General features: G+C 44.1%; 1 protein-coding gene across 1 annotated transcript in view; it reads left to right on the top strand.

Moving 5' to 3' along the window:
* Positions 1 to 15,329, top strand: part of CSMD2 (CUB and Sushi multiple domains 2) — a 972,861-nt gene that overhangs the window by 514,780 nt on the left and 442,752 nt on the right. Inside the window, 1 exon segment of the mRNA XM_006886423.1 lies at positions 7,503 to 7,615. Within this exon segment, the coding sequence (XP_006886485.1) occupies positions 7,503 to 7,615 (113 nt within the window).

The following is a 15,329-nucleotide window of genomic DNA, read 5'->3' as shown; positions in this document are numbered from 1 at the left end:
GATGAGATTCATTGGGGAGAGGGAGTGTTTGATTGTTTTTGCTAAATAAGGTATGGAGTCTCTAGATTATTGTTGTTGTTATTGTTGATTGCCATCGAGTAGAGGTCAATTCATAGTGATTCTATGAAAAAAAGACCTAATAATGTTTTTCCATAGCTATCATTGTTTCTCCAAGTTCATAGAGTTTCCAAAGGTATGTGGTTTAGGAAGTGGATGTCACTCTGGCTTCCAAACCTATTTTACATCTGGGAGCTCCACCAAACACTGTCCACAATGGGAAACCATTATAGTATTTGGTATCCCCATGGCACAAGGTTCACCATTACAGCAAATTCAGATTACTTCAACCAGCACATTGACTAAGAGTGATGTGCAAAGTGGAAGAGTGTTCCTCCATATATAACAGCACTAGTCTCATTTAGCAATGGTTAAGTGTTGTCAAGTCAAATACAACTCAGAGTAAGCTTTACACAAAACACCTGAACTCTGTTCTATAATTAACATCATTTCTGTACATAAATAAGAGAGTTTTCGAGTTTCCAGAGGACTCTAGTTTAGGAAGTGGATACCACTCCTGCTTCCCGACTCATTCTGACCCTATGAAGAGTAGAGCTGATCCCTGTGCAGTTCTCTGAAATTCTTACAAACACTCGAGCACACTTGAACCCCTTGTAGCATTCCCTGTGCAAATCCCTCTGGTCAAGAATATTCCTCTTTGTTCGCCCTAGGTAGTATGCACTAACTGAAAGGGAAGTTGTGGATGTTAGGTGCCAGAGTGGTGCAAACAGTTAATGTCTTGGACTGCTAACGAAAGGGTTAACAGTTTGAGACCATCCAGAGGGGCCTCAGAAGAAAGATCTAGAAATCGATTTCTGAGAAAGCAGCCATTGCAAACTCTATGGAGTACAGTTCTACTCAGGCATACGTAGAGTTGTCATGAACTCAGGGATAATTGACTTTGGCTAATTAAAGTATAAATTAATATAGCAAAATGCACCCATTGTCAATGCATAGGTCTTTGGGGCTTGATAAATATGTACACCCCATATATCTACTGTCTTCTTCAAGATATAAGAGCTCTGGCAGTGTAGTGGATTAGGGACTTGGCTGTTACCAAAAGATTAACGATTTGAATCCAAGAGCAGATCTTTGGGAGAGAGATGGGCAGTTTCCTTCTGTCAAGATTTACAGCCTCAGGAAACTGAAGGAGGGTCTCTGTGAGATAGAATTGGTTGATAGGACTGAATCTGCTTTCATTTTGCTCAAGATTGCAACATTTCCATCAGCTTAAAAGATTCCCTGGTGTCCTTTTTCAGGCAATCCCCATCTCTAGCGTTCCCCCTTAGCCTCTACTCTACTTTCTCTTCCTGGAGAGTGATCTTTCTGTGTCGTTGGGGACTGTCCCATTCATTTCTGTCTGACTTACAGCAACCTCCATGTGGCAGAGTAGAACTGCCCCAGTGGGTTTTCTTAGCCATAATCTTTGCAGAAACAGATCCGTGAGGCCTTGTTTCCTGCAGAGCAGCTGCATGGGTTTAAACCACCAATCTTTCCATTAGCAAGGAAAATTCCAAGTGGTGAAGCAGTTCTCAGGGATGGTAGGTGAAGACTGGGAGGGTCTTCTATAAGGAGCACTGAGAGTCAGTTAAAAGTGATGGGAAAACTTGCACAGCACCATTCACATGATAGATGACACTGAGTCATACAGGTAAAAATGGGTGACGTTTGAAACTGCTGAGTGAAGTAGGTCAGTCACAAAATTAGAGATATTTTCTACTCTCACTTATGTGAACTATCTAGAATAGTAGGCAAATGCATGGAGACCAAAGTTTGTTAGTGGTTATCAGGGGCAGGAGGGGGGAGAAAGGGAATCATTGTTTGAGAAACACTGGTTTTCTGTTTGCAATGTTGGAAAATCTGACAATGGATATTGTTAATGATTATATAACATGGTCAGTGTAATTGGTGGCATTAACATGTAGCTATGAAAAATGATGAACTAGAAATGTGAGAACTATAGTATATCATAGCATTCCTATGAGGTCACTATGAGTTGAAATCAGTGTTTAATATGAATATATAAAACAGACATTCCAACTCCTAGTGACCCTAGAGGGCAGAGAAGAATAACCCCACAGAGTTCCCAGCACTATAAATTTCTGTGGAGCAAACTGATAAAATATTTAGCCTGTGGAGCAACTAGTGAGTTCAAACTTCCAACCTTTCAGTCAGAAGCCCAACCCTTAACCTACTGTGCCAGCAGGAAAGTGCAAGATTGATGCATGGACACAACATTGGTCCTGAGAGTTTAAGTCGTAGGAACTGACAAGGAATGGCATTCCTGGGAGTAGGTAAAAGGGTGAGAGAACTAGAACTGGTTGAAATCTGTAAAAGTATCCCAAGTTATACAACAAGGAATAAAAGCAATTCTACTGAGACCTGGAAGGGTGAATTGTGTCCTCCTGTGTGATTTACTGTCTCTGAAAACCCACTGGAGAGTCAGCTGTGAGTTGGTTCCATCTTGACAATATACAACAACAACAGCAACTCAGACCCAGCAGGCAGGGGAAACCTGTCTGACTTCACATTGTACTGCCATTCCTCTGTATAGACAATGAAGATCATTAATATCCTGGTCTTGGGATCCCTTCCCTTCATTCCATATTTACACACACACACACATTATTTAATTTATGTTTCCTTAACGTTTTTGTGTATGTGTGTGCTTTAAGGTTAAAGTTTACAAATGAAATTAGTTTTCCATTCAGTAGTTCATGCACAAATTGTTTCACAACATTGGATGTGAGCTCTGTGGTCTCAGAGCACTCTCTCTCATACCCCCACTCCCACCCTCCCACCCCGCCCACCTCCCAGCTTCCATTAGTCTGATTTCTCTGCCCCTTTCCATCTTCTCATCCTTGTTTTTTTGGGAAATGTTGCCCTTTTGGCCTCAGCTTATTGCTCTAGGGAGCACGTTCCTCAGTTCCTCAGGGGTGTTACTGTTTGTATTATAGGCCAGTCTATTATTTGGTTGACAGGTAGCCTCTGGGAGTGGCTTCAGCTCCTCCTTCCTTATTCCATTTTGCAGTAAGAGCCTTTACTTCTAAATTATTCAGGCAAATTCTCCCTATTTCTACTTCCCTTATGTAAATAGCCTCCAAGCTTTGTCATCAAGGTGGAATTGAATTTGGCCTAAGGGGCGGTGGAGGTGGGAGAGGACCTCACAATGCTGTTTGTGACTCCTTAGAAAACTTAAATGACTCAGCCAGTAATAAACTATTTTAAATAGGATCTGGTGAAATACAGTAATTGGTTTCTATTATAGCTCTTGCCATAGCAATATGGGTTATATTCCTGGAGTTTAGTGTGCGTCAGCATTTTCAGGTTTAGAAGAACTTAGTTTTGGAGGTATTCACCTCTTTAGCCATGTCTTTTGTTTAATACACATTTATGAACACCTACTATGCTGGATCGCTTCCACCTGCCCTTCCACATCCTTTCTACCCTTCTTCGCCTTCTGCAGGGCCTTCCGAGACTTCGCCTGTGTGGGCTGCATTCCTACACTCCTTTGCCTTCTCACTTCCAATTGGGTTAGATTAATAGAAGTAGAATGAACAGGTAGAGGAAGTGAGGGAGCAGAGTAAACTCTGAGTTTTTTGTTTTGTTTTTTTTTTTTGTTTTAATTTTAATTGTGATTTTAACAACCATTTACAGAAAAGCTGAATTTTCATTCATTCAGGTTCTGAGTGTTCGTTCATTCCTTCCTGCTTTCTTGCAGCTCTTTTCACAAACTGGCTCTACCCTCCCTTATTTATCATTGGTCATAACTATCATCTCTCCTCCCCCCTCCAGGACTGCAAGAGCCTCAAAATACTTCACTATCCCCGGTACCTTCTCCCAGGCTGTCCTCATGTGTGTTGTTGTTAAATGTCATCTAGTGGCTTCTGACTCACAGAGACTCCATATAGAGAAGAGTGAAACATTGCCCTGTCCTGAGCAAACCATCCTCATAATCTTAAGTGTGTTCAAGCCTGTTGTTGCAGCTACTGTATCAATCCATCTCATTAAGGATCTTCCTCTCTCACTGACAAGGAGCTGCAGTGGTGTAGTCGGTGGGAGTTGTACCAATAACTTGAAGGCAGGGCCTCTCTCAGGGGGTTCAAATCCACCAGTGGCTCCTCAGAAGGAAGAGAGGCAAATTCCAACGTGTGATTTACCACCTCTGAAAACCCATGTAGAGGGTCAACTATGAGTTGGTTCCAACTTGAAAGCATTGAGTTGAGAGTTCCTCATTTACTGAGCTTGAGGTACTGCTTCTCCAGGGACTGGGCCCTCCTAATGACGTGTGCAGAGTATGTGAGAAAAAAATCTTACTATCCTCACTTCTGAGGAGCATTGCTCTTATAACTGCTTCCAAAACAGATCTGTCTTCTTCTGGGGAATCCATAGTATATTCGGTATTCTTCAACATCATAATTCAAAGGCGTTAATTGTTCTTTGATTTTCTGCATTTATTCTCATATGTATATGAGGTAATTGAGAGCACTATGGTTTGAATTAGGCATGTCTTAGTCCTCAAAGGGACATTATTGCTTTTTTTTTTTTTGGTGCCATTTTAACACATTAAAGAGACCCTTTTTCGCAGGTCTGCCCAATGCAGTACATTGCTTGATTTCTTGGCTCCTGTTTCCATGGACATTGACTGTGAATTCAAGCAAAATTAAAGCCTTGGCAACTCCAGTCTCTTCTCTGTTTATTATTATGTTGCTTATTGGTCCAGCTCGGAGGGTTCTGGGATTCTCACCATTGCCTAGTCCATGTATTAAGCTCCTTGAATTATCCTCAGGTTCACGCGCTGCCTGTACTTTCTGATAGGATTCTACCAGGGGTTGTGTTAGGGGTTAGACTGATCTGTAAAATAGCACCTGCCACTTACTGAGAGCTCACTATTCACCAGAGACAGTGCTTGAGCACTCTGCTAGTAACTGAAAGGTCACCAGTTCAAACTCATCAGCTGCATTTCAGAAGAGTGATGAGGCGGTATGCTTCCACAAGTATTGCAGCCTTGGGAACCCTTTGAGGTAGTCAGCTCTGTCCTGTAGGGCTGCCATGAGTCACAGACAGTTCAACAACAGTAGCTTTGTCTTTCTTGTTTTTATGCTGCTAAGATCTTGTTCTCGGTGTGTGCGTTTACATGCTCTAAAAACACACACAAAAAGCATTTATCAGAACAACAATCTTTATATATTTTATTCAGTGGCATTGATTACATTCTTCGCGTTATGCAGCCATTATCTCTACCCTTTTCCAAATTATTCTGCCACCACTGACAGAAATTCAGTGCTCTCTATGCAATGCCCTCGACTCCTGCCCACTCTTGGCAGTCACTAATAAGCTTTGCCCTCTGTGTATTTGCTTATTTCATATAAGTGAAATCAGACCAGGCCTTTTTGTCCTTCTGTAACTAACTTTTTTCTCTCAGGTGACATTGTCAAGGTTTGTCATCCTGTGACATGCAGCAGGCCTCATTTCCCTGGAGTGCTGAGTGATAGTCCACCATGTGTCTGTGCCCTATTGTGTTGATCCATTCATCTGCTGATGGACTTTGAGGCTGTTTCCATCTTTTAGTCATGTGATTCGTGCTGAGATGAACATCAGTGTCTTTATAGTCTTCTTGCAGCTCCTTGAGAAATTATTATTATTATCCCCATTTCATAAGTAAAACCACTGAGTCACTAAAGCTTATGCCATTTTCCTAAGATTACTCAGCTGACCACTGCAGACCTCGAGCTTCTTCACCAGCAAACTACGCTGTTTCCCCTTTAGGAAGGTAGCGGAGGGAGACAGGCACCTCAGTTAACCGAGTTAAGGTTAACTGCTCTTTTCCTTTATCCCCTTGAATTCTTCAGTTTGGTGCTGTTCTCATTCCAGAAAGGTTAAGTTACTGGTCCAAGGTCACACTGTGGTAAGTGTTAATGCCTGGATCAGAAGTCAAATCTGGTGACTTCAAAGCCCAATAGAGTAAAGGCTTTCTCAGGATGTAGCATTTGCAGGGGTTCCCTGCACCATCTCCAGGTAGCCATGGGTGACACAGGTGTGGGGCTACAAATGGACAGTAGTCTAGTGAGAAAAAGGAAAAAATGAGGGCAAGAAAACATCGTTAGGCTACTTCGGAGATGTAGGTAGGGGTTTGTACAGGAATGGGAGCAAACAGGAGTGAAGGAAGACTGAATTGGCCAAATAAAAAATAACTTTGAACTTCAGCTTTATCCTGTTGCTAACGGGAAGTCATGGGTGGGTTTTGCAGCTGACTTGTACATAGAGAAAGAGGGAGGACACTGGGCATCCTCCAGCTAGGAGGCGGCGGGAGGATCCAGAGAAGAGAAGATGGGAGGGCGGCCCGGCGTTCCTGCAGGCCAGAGGGATGAGCAGAGCCAGAGGTGGGACATTGGGGCTTTGTTCCCAGTGACACGGTGAGTGCTAGGAGTGAGCAGAGGACTGTGCAGCAGGGCTGGGCTGGAAGTTTGGGAGCCTGCTCTGTGTAGACACTGAGACCTTTGGAGGATCCTGTGCCCTGAGTAACTCCAAGAAGAAAGAGCTGATTGATTTCGATTGGCTCAGGATGGAAGTCAATCAGAATCAGAAGGCACAGGCAGAGCCGTGAGGATAGGAGAGGCCCCAGTGCACTGGCCAGGGCAGGCAGAGCAGCCAGTTTGGAGAGGTGGTGAGAATGGCTCTGTGATCAGAGAGCTGGTACAGCAGTGGCCCCAGACTGCCAGGGCTGCCTGCCCACTGATGGGATGAATAAAGTCACCAGGGAACAGGACAAGGTGGGACCCACAAGGGTGGCCCCAGGCTGCCAGGGCTGCCTGCCCACTGATGGGATGAGTAAAGTCACCAGGGAGCAGGACAAGGTGGGACCCACAAGGGGCTAATCTAAGGGAGGAGGGGCAGGTCCAAAAGGAGAGGAGGGACTCTGTGAGTTGTAGGACAAGATGATTGGGAGGCAGCAAGGTTAGGGGGAGGAGCCAAAAGAGGGCAGAGGCCTGGTGAGTTTCCTAAGAATGAGTTCCTACACCTGTCAGGGGTCACTTATCATTAGTCTATTGACTTTTTACGACCTTTGGGGTCTTGGAACAGCAAGACCTCTGCTGGAGAGGAGGCTGCACCCCTCCTGGGAGGGCTGGACTTGTGCTGAAAGAGTGGGCTCTGGACCTTCTGTTGGAGGGCTGTGACTCTAATCTAGGTTTGCAGGATCCACCTCTTCCTCTCAGCATCTCAGGAAATCTAAGGGTGAGCTGAGCCCCTGGAGGGAGCACCGCACTCAGACTGCTCAGAACCCATGCCAATGGAGACAGCTGGGGCAGCCAGCCCTCCCCTTCCCACATCCAGGACTGGATTGAGGCCTAAGTTGGCATGGGAATTGGAGAGACTCTTCCACGCCCAGGTGCCCATCTGACTAGACTGTGGCCCTGACCTGGTCCTGCTTCCTGTCCCCTCAGGTTCACTGGAGCCAGCCTCCCAGCCCCTGTCATCAGCAGCAAGAACTGGCTGCGGCTGCACTTCACCTCGGACGGCAACCACCGGCAGCGTGGCTTCAGTGCCCAGTACCAAGGTAGGTGGGGCCTGGAGCCTGCTGCCATGCTTGGTGGGCTGGGGCGTGGTACGTACTGCCATGGTTTATCCTGTCGTGAGGTAGGGCTCTGCATGGCTTTGGGTCTCCTTGCCTCTGTCGTCCTGTTCCTACTTGCAGACTCCTTGGTCTCTGCAGCTGCCCTCCCCAAGCTTCCCCTCTTAGAACAAGGCTAATCATAATAGTGCATCTTCCCCAAAAGCCCTCGAGGAGTGAGGTGCTATCCTAGGGACCTGACAAGTACCATCTTGCTTAATTCTCATAATTGCCCTGGGAGATACTTATTGTCATAATCTAGAAAAACCAAAGCCATTGCCATCAAGTCAACATCACTTCATGACCGCCCTGGATGTGTCAGAGTAGAACCCTGTTCTGGAGGATTTTCTTTTCTTTTTTTTCCCTTTATTTTTCCTTTTTAAATTTATTATTAATTTCAATGAAAATTTACAGAGACTTTGGATTTCCATTCATTCATTGTTGCACTTTTCTCCCCTCCCAACCCTCCCCCCCCAGTACACTAGCCTGTTGAAAAAGTAAAAGAAAAATTCACTGTTTTACAAACCCTCCTCCAGGTCCACTCCACTATGCAGCCTTTGCTCTGGACTCCCATCATGACAAAAATACCTAATCACATATCCCTTTTAAACAGTTTTCTCCCTCATCTGTTTCAATGCAATATACCTTATTGAACCCATCTTTCTCAGTCTTCCCAAAACCCCGAGGTCAGTCCTGTTTTACAGCAGTGGCACCATGCAGTATTTATCCTTTTGTGACTGAGATACTTCACTCAGCATAATGTCCTCCAGGGTCACCCATTTGAATAATATTGCATGAGTTCCTTATTTTTCAATGCAGCATAGCATTCCATTGTGAATATACCACAGCTTCTCTATCCATTCGTTTGTTGATGGGGTTACGGAGGACTTTCAATGAATGATCTTTCACAAGTCATAGACCTTTCTTCATGGCAGCTCTAGGTGGATTTGAACTGACACCCTTCCTGTTAGTAGCCAAGTAGTTAGCCGTGTTTGCAGCTCACAAACAACAACAACAGCAACCATCCCCATAGTATGGATTAGGAGGCTGAGGCTCAGAAACATTAAGCTAGCTGCCCCAAGTCATTTGAACCTTTGCCGGGCAAGTCCAGAGACCCCCTTCTTAACCACCAGGCTTTCGTCTCCCCTAGAATAAAGCAAGAGAGCAGCTCACATGCTGTTTCCTTTTATCTCGAACATGATCATATTACAAACATCTATCTTAATCTTTTCATGGATGTCAAGTTAGAACCAATTCAGAAATTTTTGATGCTGTAAATTGGACAGGGTATTGCCCATCTTCCCGCTACAGAGCTGTTGTTTGATTCAAACTTCCAGAGAAGCTTGGCCTCTGAGTTAGCAGTGCACTCTCTGTGGACCACCACAGCTCCCCCTTATCCCTGAGGTTGTAGTGGTTAGAGTGTTAGGCTGCTGACTGAGAGGTAGACAGAACTCAGTGACCACTGCACAGGAGAAAGATGCAGCACTCTGCTTTCACAGGTGAGACCCTGTGGGCAGTTCTGCTTTGATCTATGGGACCACCATGAGCCAGTGTTGACCAGAGGACAATGGGTTTGGTAGTTAAAATGCTCAAATCTGTAAAGAGCTGTCTAATTGCAAGAGACATCAGGCCAGGAATGGTGGAGGAAAGTTATAAGGTAGCAAATTTCTGTCCCATTAATGAATTTCCTCACCCCAAGAGTTGCCTATAAAAAGGATGGGGGAACAAAGAAGAGAGAGCAGCAGTGTTCAGTAGTAGACTGTCTTCCATGTGGAACCTGGGTTTGATTCTTCACACTGCTCCCTCTTCATGCAAGACATCCATTTGCCAGTGGAGGCTTACATGTTGCCAGGATGCTGACCAGGTTTCAGTGGAGTTTCTAGACTATGATGCACTAGGAAGAAAGGCCTAGTAATCTAATTCTGAAAAGAAAGCAGTGAAAACTTTGTGGATCACAAGTCTCACCTGACACTAATTGTGGGAATGGCGCAGGACCAGACAGCCTTTCATTCTTTGATACATCAAGTCCCCATTAGTTAGGGGCTGACTTGATGGCAGGAAAGTCTCCGCCCATTAGTCAGGGGCCAACTTGATGGCACCTCAAAACAATCCTGGAAGGCAGGGCTTCCATGTGGAGGCAACCTGAAAACCCAGTGAACAGTTGGGAGTGGATGACAACATGCTGCTTCTGCCTTGAGTTTACATAAACTATACAAAATGTGTGAGAGTAAACATTTACGGCTAGTTGGGTAGCCCACACAGTCAGAACGGGACACTGGTTCTAATGCAACAATGGGGTCTTGAGGATTAAAGAGAGAAGTGGATTTAGGTTGCAGCAAGGTAAATACAAATACACTGGAACAGTTTCACTGTGGGCCTGTTAAGCCAAAGCCAGTTCTGTCACTCATTGCCAGGTTTTATGATGCATGACAGTTCTGTGTGTTACAGAGTTGGCCTTGGTTTGCTACTGTCGTTGTTTGTCTGTAATCTTTACGGGAGTCAATTGTCAGATCTTACTCCCATGCTGCAGAATGGATTTGAACTACCAGCCTGTAGGTTAGTGATCCAGTACACCACTCAGGGACCTCTGAGCCTGTTATTAAGTGGATAATGAAAAGGAAACACAGGTGAACATATGCTAAGGAGAATTCCGAGAGAACAGTCAAAGGCTTCATGAGGAAATCTCAGCAGCTTGTTCCTCCAAGCCAGATCCTTCAGGGGCTGAGGCCCAGAGCTTGCTGCCCACCCAGTGCACAGGGCCGAGCAGAGCTCTGGTGAAGGGCCCCAAGCTCAGGCATCCTGGCTGGAAACTGAGATAAAAGCATCCCTGGAGGATGAGGCATTGCCTTTTAGATCAGGACCTTTTATTAACAACCTCATTTTCTTGGCCTTGGGTAACAGCACACGTTTGAAATATGTAAAAAATAAACAAGAAACCAATTTGGTTGGAGAGCTTAACAAAGGCTCTCCCCAGGAGCTTTTCCGGGAGACATTTTTCCTGCCTCTGAGGTTGGGTCTTTGTGTGGAGTAGGGCAGCTGTCTGAATCTTTCCACAGTGTTTACCAAGTTAGAAAAGCAGAGGTGAATGTTATAATTTTATCTGATTAAATAAGTGCCGGGTGTTTCTACTATTTCACTAGGTTCCTGAAGCCCTGTTTGTCATTGTAGTAGGTTAATGTTTGATTTCAGACAATAGAGCACAAACACAGACCAGACGTCTCCCAGACACTCGTGTCCATCGCAGTCCTGCTGAGCTCCAGGCTCGGTGCTGAGAACTGTGCAATGCACTGCTCCATTTGATGTGCCTGGCAGCACAGTGACACACCAAAGCTGCTCTGGGGTCCATTCTACAGCAGAGCAGCTCACGGGTTCAAACCACCATCCACTCAGCTAGCAGCATAACATATAATACACTACGCCACAGAGCTCCCTGTGGGGACAAAGCTGCTTCGGTTCCCATTTCTTAACTTGGAGAGCTGAAGTTCATAGAAGTTGTGGAATTAGCCCAAGGTCACAGAGCCCGTAAATGGTGAAACTTGAATTCATTTGTGAACAGTTATGAGTCTATCTACAAAGTCACAGGTACTTTCGTCCTTTCCTTGCCTATATTTTTTCCCATGCATTTTATTTGTTAGAGCAATTTTGTATCTGCAGAAAAATTGCATCACAAGTACAGAGTTCTCATATATCCACTCTCCTTTGTGCACACTTTACATTTGTTACAACAGAGAAACCAATACATAGGCATTATTATTATTATTCACTGAGGTCTATCATTTACCTTACGGTTTGTTCATTCATTCTGTTCAGTAGTTTTGTGAGTTTTGATATAGACATGATATCATGTTGTTGTTGTGTGTCATCAAGTTGCCTGCGACTCATAGCGACCCTATGTACAACAGCCTTAAACCCTGCTCTATCCTGTGCCAACCTCATTGTTTCTATCACACCCACCCCCATTACCCAAGTCACTGAATCAACCCATCTCATCAAGAGTCTTCCTCCACCCTCCCAAGCATGATGTCCCTCTCCAAGGACTAGTCCCTCCTTTTAACATGTTCAAAGTATGTCAGACGAATCCTTGCCTCCAAGGAGCAGCCTGATTTCATCCTCTCCAGGATGAACCTGTTTGTTCTCTTAGCAGTCCATGGTACATTCAATACTCTTCTCCAGCACCACAGCTCAAAGGCATCAATTTCCCTTCTATCATCCCTAGTCATTGTCCAGCTTTCTGTTGCATCACAAGTAACTGCAAAGACCATGGCCTGGATCAGACGCACCTTATCATGGGTCTACTATTAAAATGTCAGGGTTCTTAAAGTGTCCCCGGCTCCCCCTAATCATCCCTTCCCCCCGGGACCCTGGAAACCACTGGCCTTTCTGTTGTCTTTGTAGTTCTTCCTTTTCTAAAATGGCATATGCTTGGAATCATATAGAATGTAGCTTTTGCAAACTGGAAGTGGCTTCTTTCTCTTGGCAGTATCTAGTTAAGTTTTGTCTCTGTGTCTTTCAGGGAGCTCTGGTGACCTAGTGGGCAAGGTGTTGTGCTGACAGCCCAAGGGAAGTGACTTGAACCCAGTGTCTCCTCTGAGAGAGAAAGATGGGCAATCTCCTTCTGCATGATTCTAGCCTGATAGAGCATTTCCTTTTATTGCCATTGTGTGGATATACTACAGTTTTTTACATAGCTTGGATACACTCAATTTTGACAATTAGGAATAAATATGTTATTGTGTATAGAGAAAGATTGGGGGAGTCTGCAGTTAAGAACCTTTCCAAATTATTGAGGAGTAATGATGTCAGTTTGAGGTCTAAGGTTCATATGATTCAGGCCATAGCTTTTTCTGATTACTTGCTATGCATCTGAGAGCTGAACAGTGAATAGAGGTGATAGAAAAAGAATTGACACCTTTGAGCTGTGGTGTTGGAGAAGAGCCCTGAACATCCCATGGATGGCCAAAAGAAGAAACAGGTATGTCTTGGAGAGGGTGCAGCCAGAATCCTCTTTCGAGGCAAGAATGATGGGGCATCACCTCACATACTTTGGGCATGTTGCTAGGAGGGAGGGACATGATGCTAGAAAGAGTGGAGGGTCGGCGAAGGAGAGGAAGACTCTCAACTAGGTACATTGATGTGGTGACTGCTGCAATGGGCCCTGAACTAGGTAGACTGATAAGGTGACTGCTGCAATGGGCTCTAATGTGGCAGGAAATGTAAAGATGGCACAGGATAGAACAGGGTTCAGATCTGTTGTTCATAGGGTCACTATGAATCATACTTGACTCAATGGCACCTAACAACAACAACAACAACAACATAGATTTTTGTGTGGACATAAGTTTTCAACGACCTGTAGCTTTTAAACTTTACTCTAAATCCCACCCTTCAGTGTTGGTAACTGGCATCTAGTTGACTCCCAACTCAGTGGGCGTGGACTCCCTGTACAATGAGATGAAATGCCTCCTGGTCTTGCATTACCACCATGGCCGTTTGTGAATTGAACAGTGTTCTGTTGTGATCCACAGGGTTTTCACCGGTTGATTTTAGTGGACTAGTCCTTTCTTCCTAGTCAGTGTTAGTTTGGAAGCTCCATTACAACATCTTCAACATCATAGTAAACACAGACCTCTATTGACAGACAAGAGGTAGCTGCATATGAGGTACGTTGATGAGGACATTAACCTAGGTCATCTCAGAATGGAAAAATGTTATAGGCCATTGTAGTACACACAGGTGTTGTTAGACACCATTGACTTGACTATGACTCATAATGAACCTGTAAACAGTAGATCAAAATTTTACCCTATTCCATACCATCCTCTCAATCTTAATCATGCTCAAGTCCATTGTTGGAGTCACTATGTCAGTCCATCTTGTTGAGAGTCTTCCTCTCTTTCGTTGACACTTTCCCCAAATCTTTTCCAAGGACTGGTACCTCCTGACAACATGCTCAAACTACATGAGATGAAGTTTTACGATCCTTGCCTTTAAGGAACACCCCAGTTGTACTTCTTTCTTTCAAGGCAGATGTTATTGCTCTTTTGCCAGTCCATGATATATTTGGTACTCTTTGCCAACATCACAATTCAAAGGCATGACTCTTCTGTCTTCCTTCTTCCTTGTCCAACTTTCAAATGCATCAGAAGCAGTGATTTGATCCAGGCACACCTTAGTCTTTAAAGTGATGCCTTTGCTCTCTAACATTTTAAAGAACTCTTTCAGTGCAGTACATCTTTTGATTTATTGAGTGTTTGTTGATCGTGGAGCCAAATGAAATGGAATCATTGGAAACATCAGTCTTTTACCCATCTATTGGGAGATTGCCATTTGTGAGGATTTTACTCCCAGAAGACTGTCATATAGACTGAAGACTGAAGATATAGCTATCTTAAATATGGTGTGCCTTGAAAGTTTTCTTTTCCATTTTCCAGTGGTGGTTACAGCCTCTACGTTTATTTCATAAACTTATGACAGAAAACAACCCATATTCAGAAAACACTGTTTATTTATGAATTTAGCGAAAGCAGGTCCCTTCTGTCTACCTTGTTGCAGCTCGGAATGGGGTTTTGCCTTTGGGTACGTGCCAACATTCTGAGGCCTGTTCAAACATTAATGCTCTCAGGTTTTACAGTGATTCTGTGAGGTGGACACTATTATTAACCCCATTTTACAGATGAGGAAAGAGAAGCTCAGAAAGGGTTTCTGTTGGCTCTGTAATAGAATGTTGGAGTCAGAAGTTGAATCCCAGGAGTGTTACTCTGGATTCGAGATGCTTAATTACTGTAATGTGTGTTGCTTGTTGATAAATTATTAAACAAATCTCATTTGGTACCTACTTTTTCTAGTGTTTTCCAGACTGAGTGTGTACAATGATTATTTAGTAACTCAGTTGGTAGAATGTGGGAGGCACAATGTACATAAAGGAAAAATAATGTATACAATATTAAAAATATCCTTTTTTAAAAACAACAACAAGGGTTTCTGAACCTCAGCACTCCTGACATTATGGCTGGGTATTCCTGTTGTGGGCACTGCCCCATGCACTGTGAGGTATTTAGCACCAACCCTGGCTTCTACCTACAAGATGCCAGCAGCTTCTTGTCTCTCTCTCCCAAGCCGTGGCAACTAAAAATGTCTCCAGGCCCAGCTCCATGTCCTGTGGGGGATATGTAAACCATACCTGGTTGAGAATTATCTCTAAAGGAATAAAAAGTTGCACAACAATAAAGACAAACCTAAGTTTTACTGCTTTTAATACACCCCAAAAGAGTAGTAGAGACAGATTTCAGCTAGAGTCCAGCAGGAGACGGCACACTGCATGATATAAAGTGAACAGGCACACAATGGAATACTATGCAGCACGCAGGAGCAATAACTTTGTAAATTATTACCTAACTTGGGAGGGACTGGAGAGTATTATGCTGAGTGAACTAACTCAGTCCCACAAGGATAAATATTGTATAAGACTGTTATTGTAAAATGAGTATAAGGATCCAGGAGGAGTGGGAGAGGCTGAAAGCAGAGGGGTGTGGATGCACAGGGGAGAAGAGGGGTTTGTACAATTTGATGGGTGGGGAGGGTGAGGGAAATGGAAAGAATTTGTTTGAACTTATTTTAGAATTTTGTAAATAAGTTAGAAAAAAAGGAAGGAAGGAAGGAA

Source organism: Elephantulus edwardii, unplaced genomic scaffold (assembly GCF_000299155.1).
Source record: "Elephantulus edwardii isolate Elephantulus edwardi_28Jun2011 unplaced genomic scaffold, EleEdw1.0 scaffold00049, whole genome shotgun sequence".
NCBI lineage: Eukaryota > Metazoa > Chordata > Mammalia > Macroscelidea > Macroscelididae > Elephantulus > Elephantulus edwardii.
The sequence above is the reverse complement of the archived record's forward strand: the minus strand, read 5'-3'. Positions and strand labels throughout refer to the sequence as shown.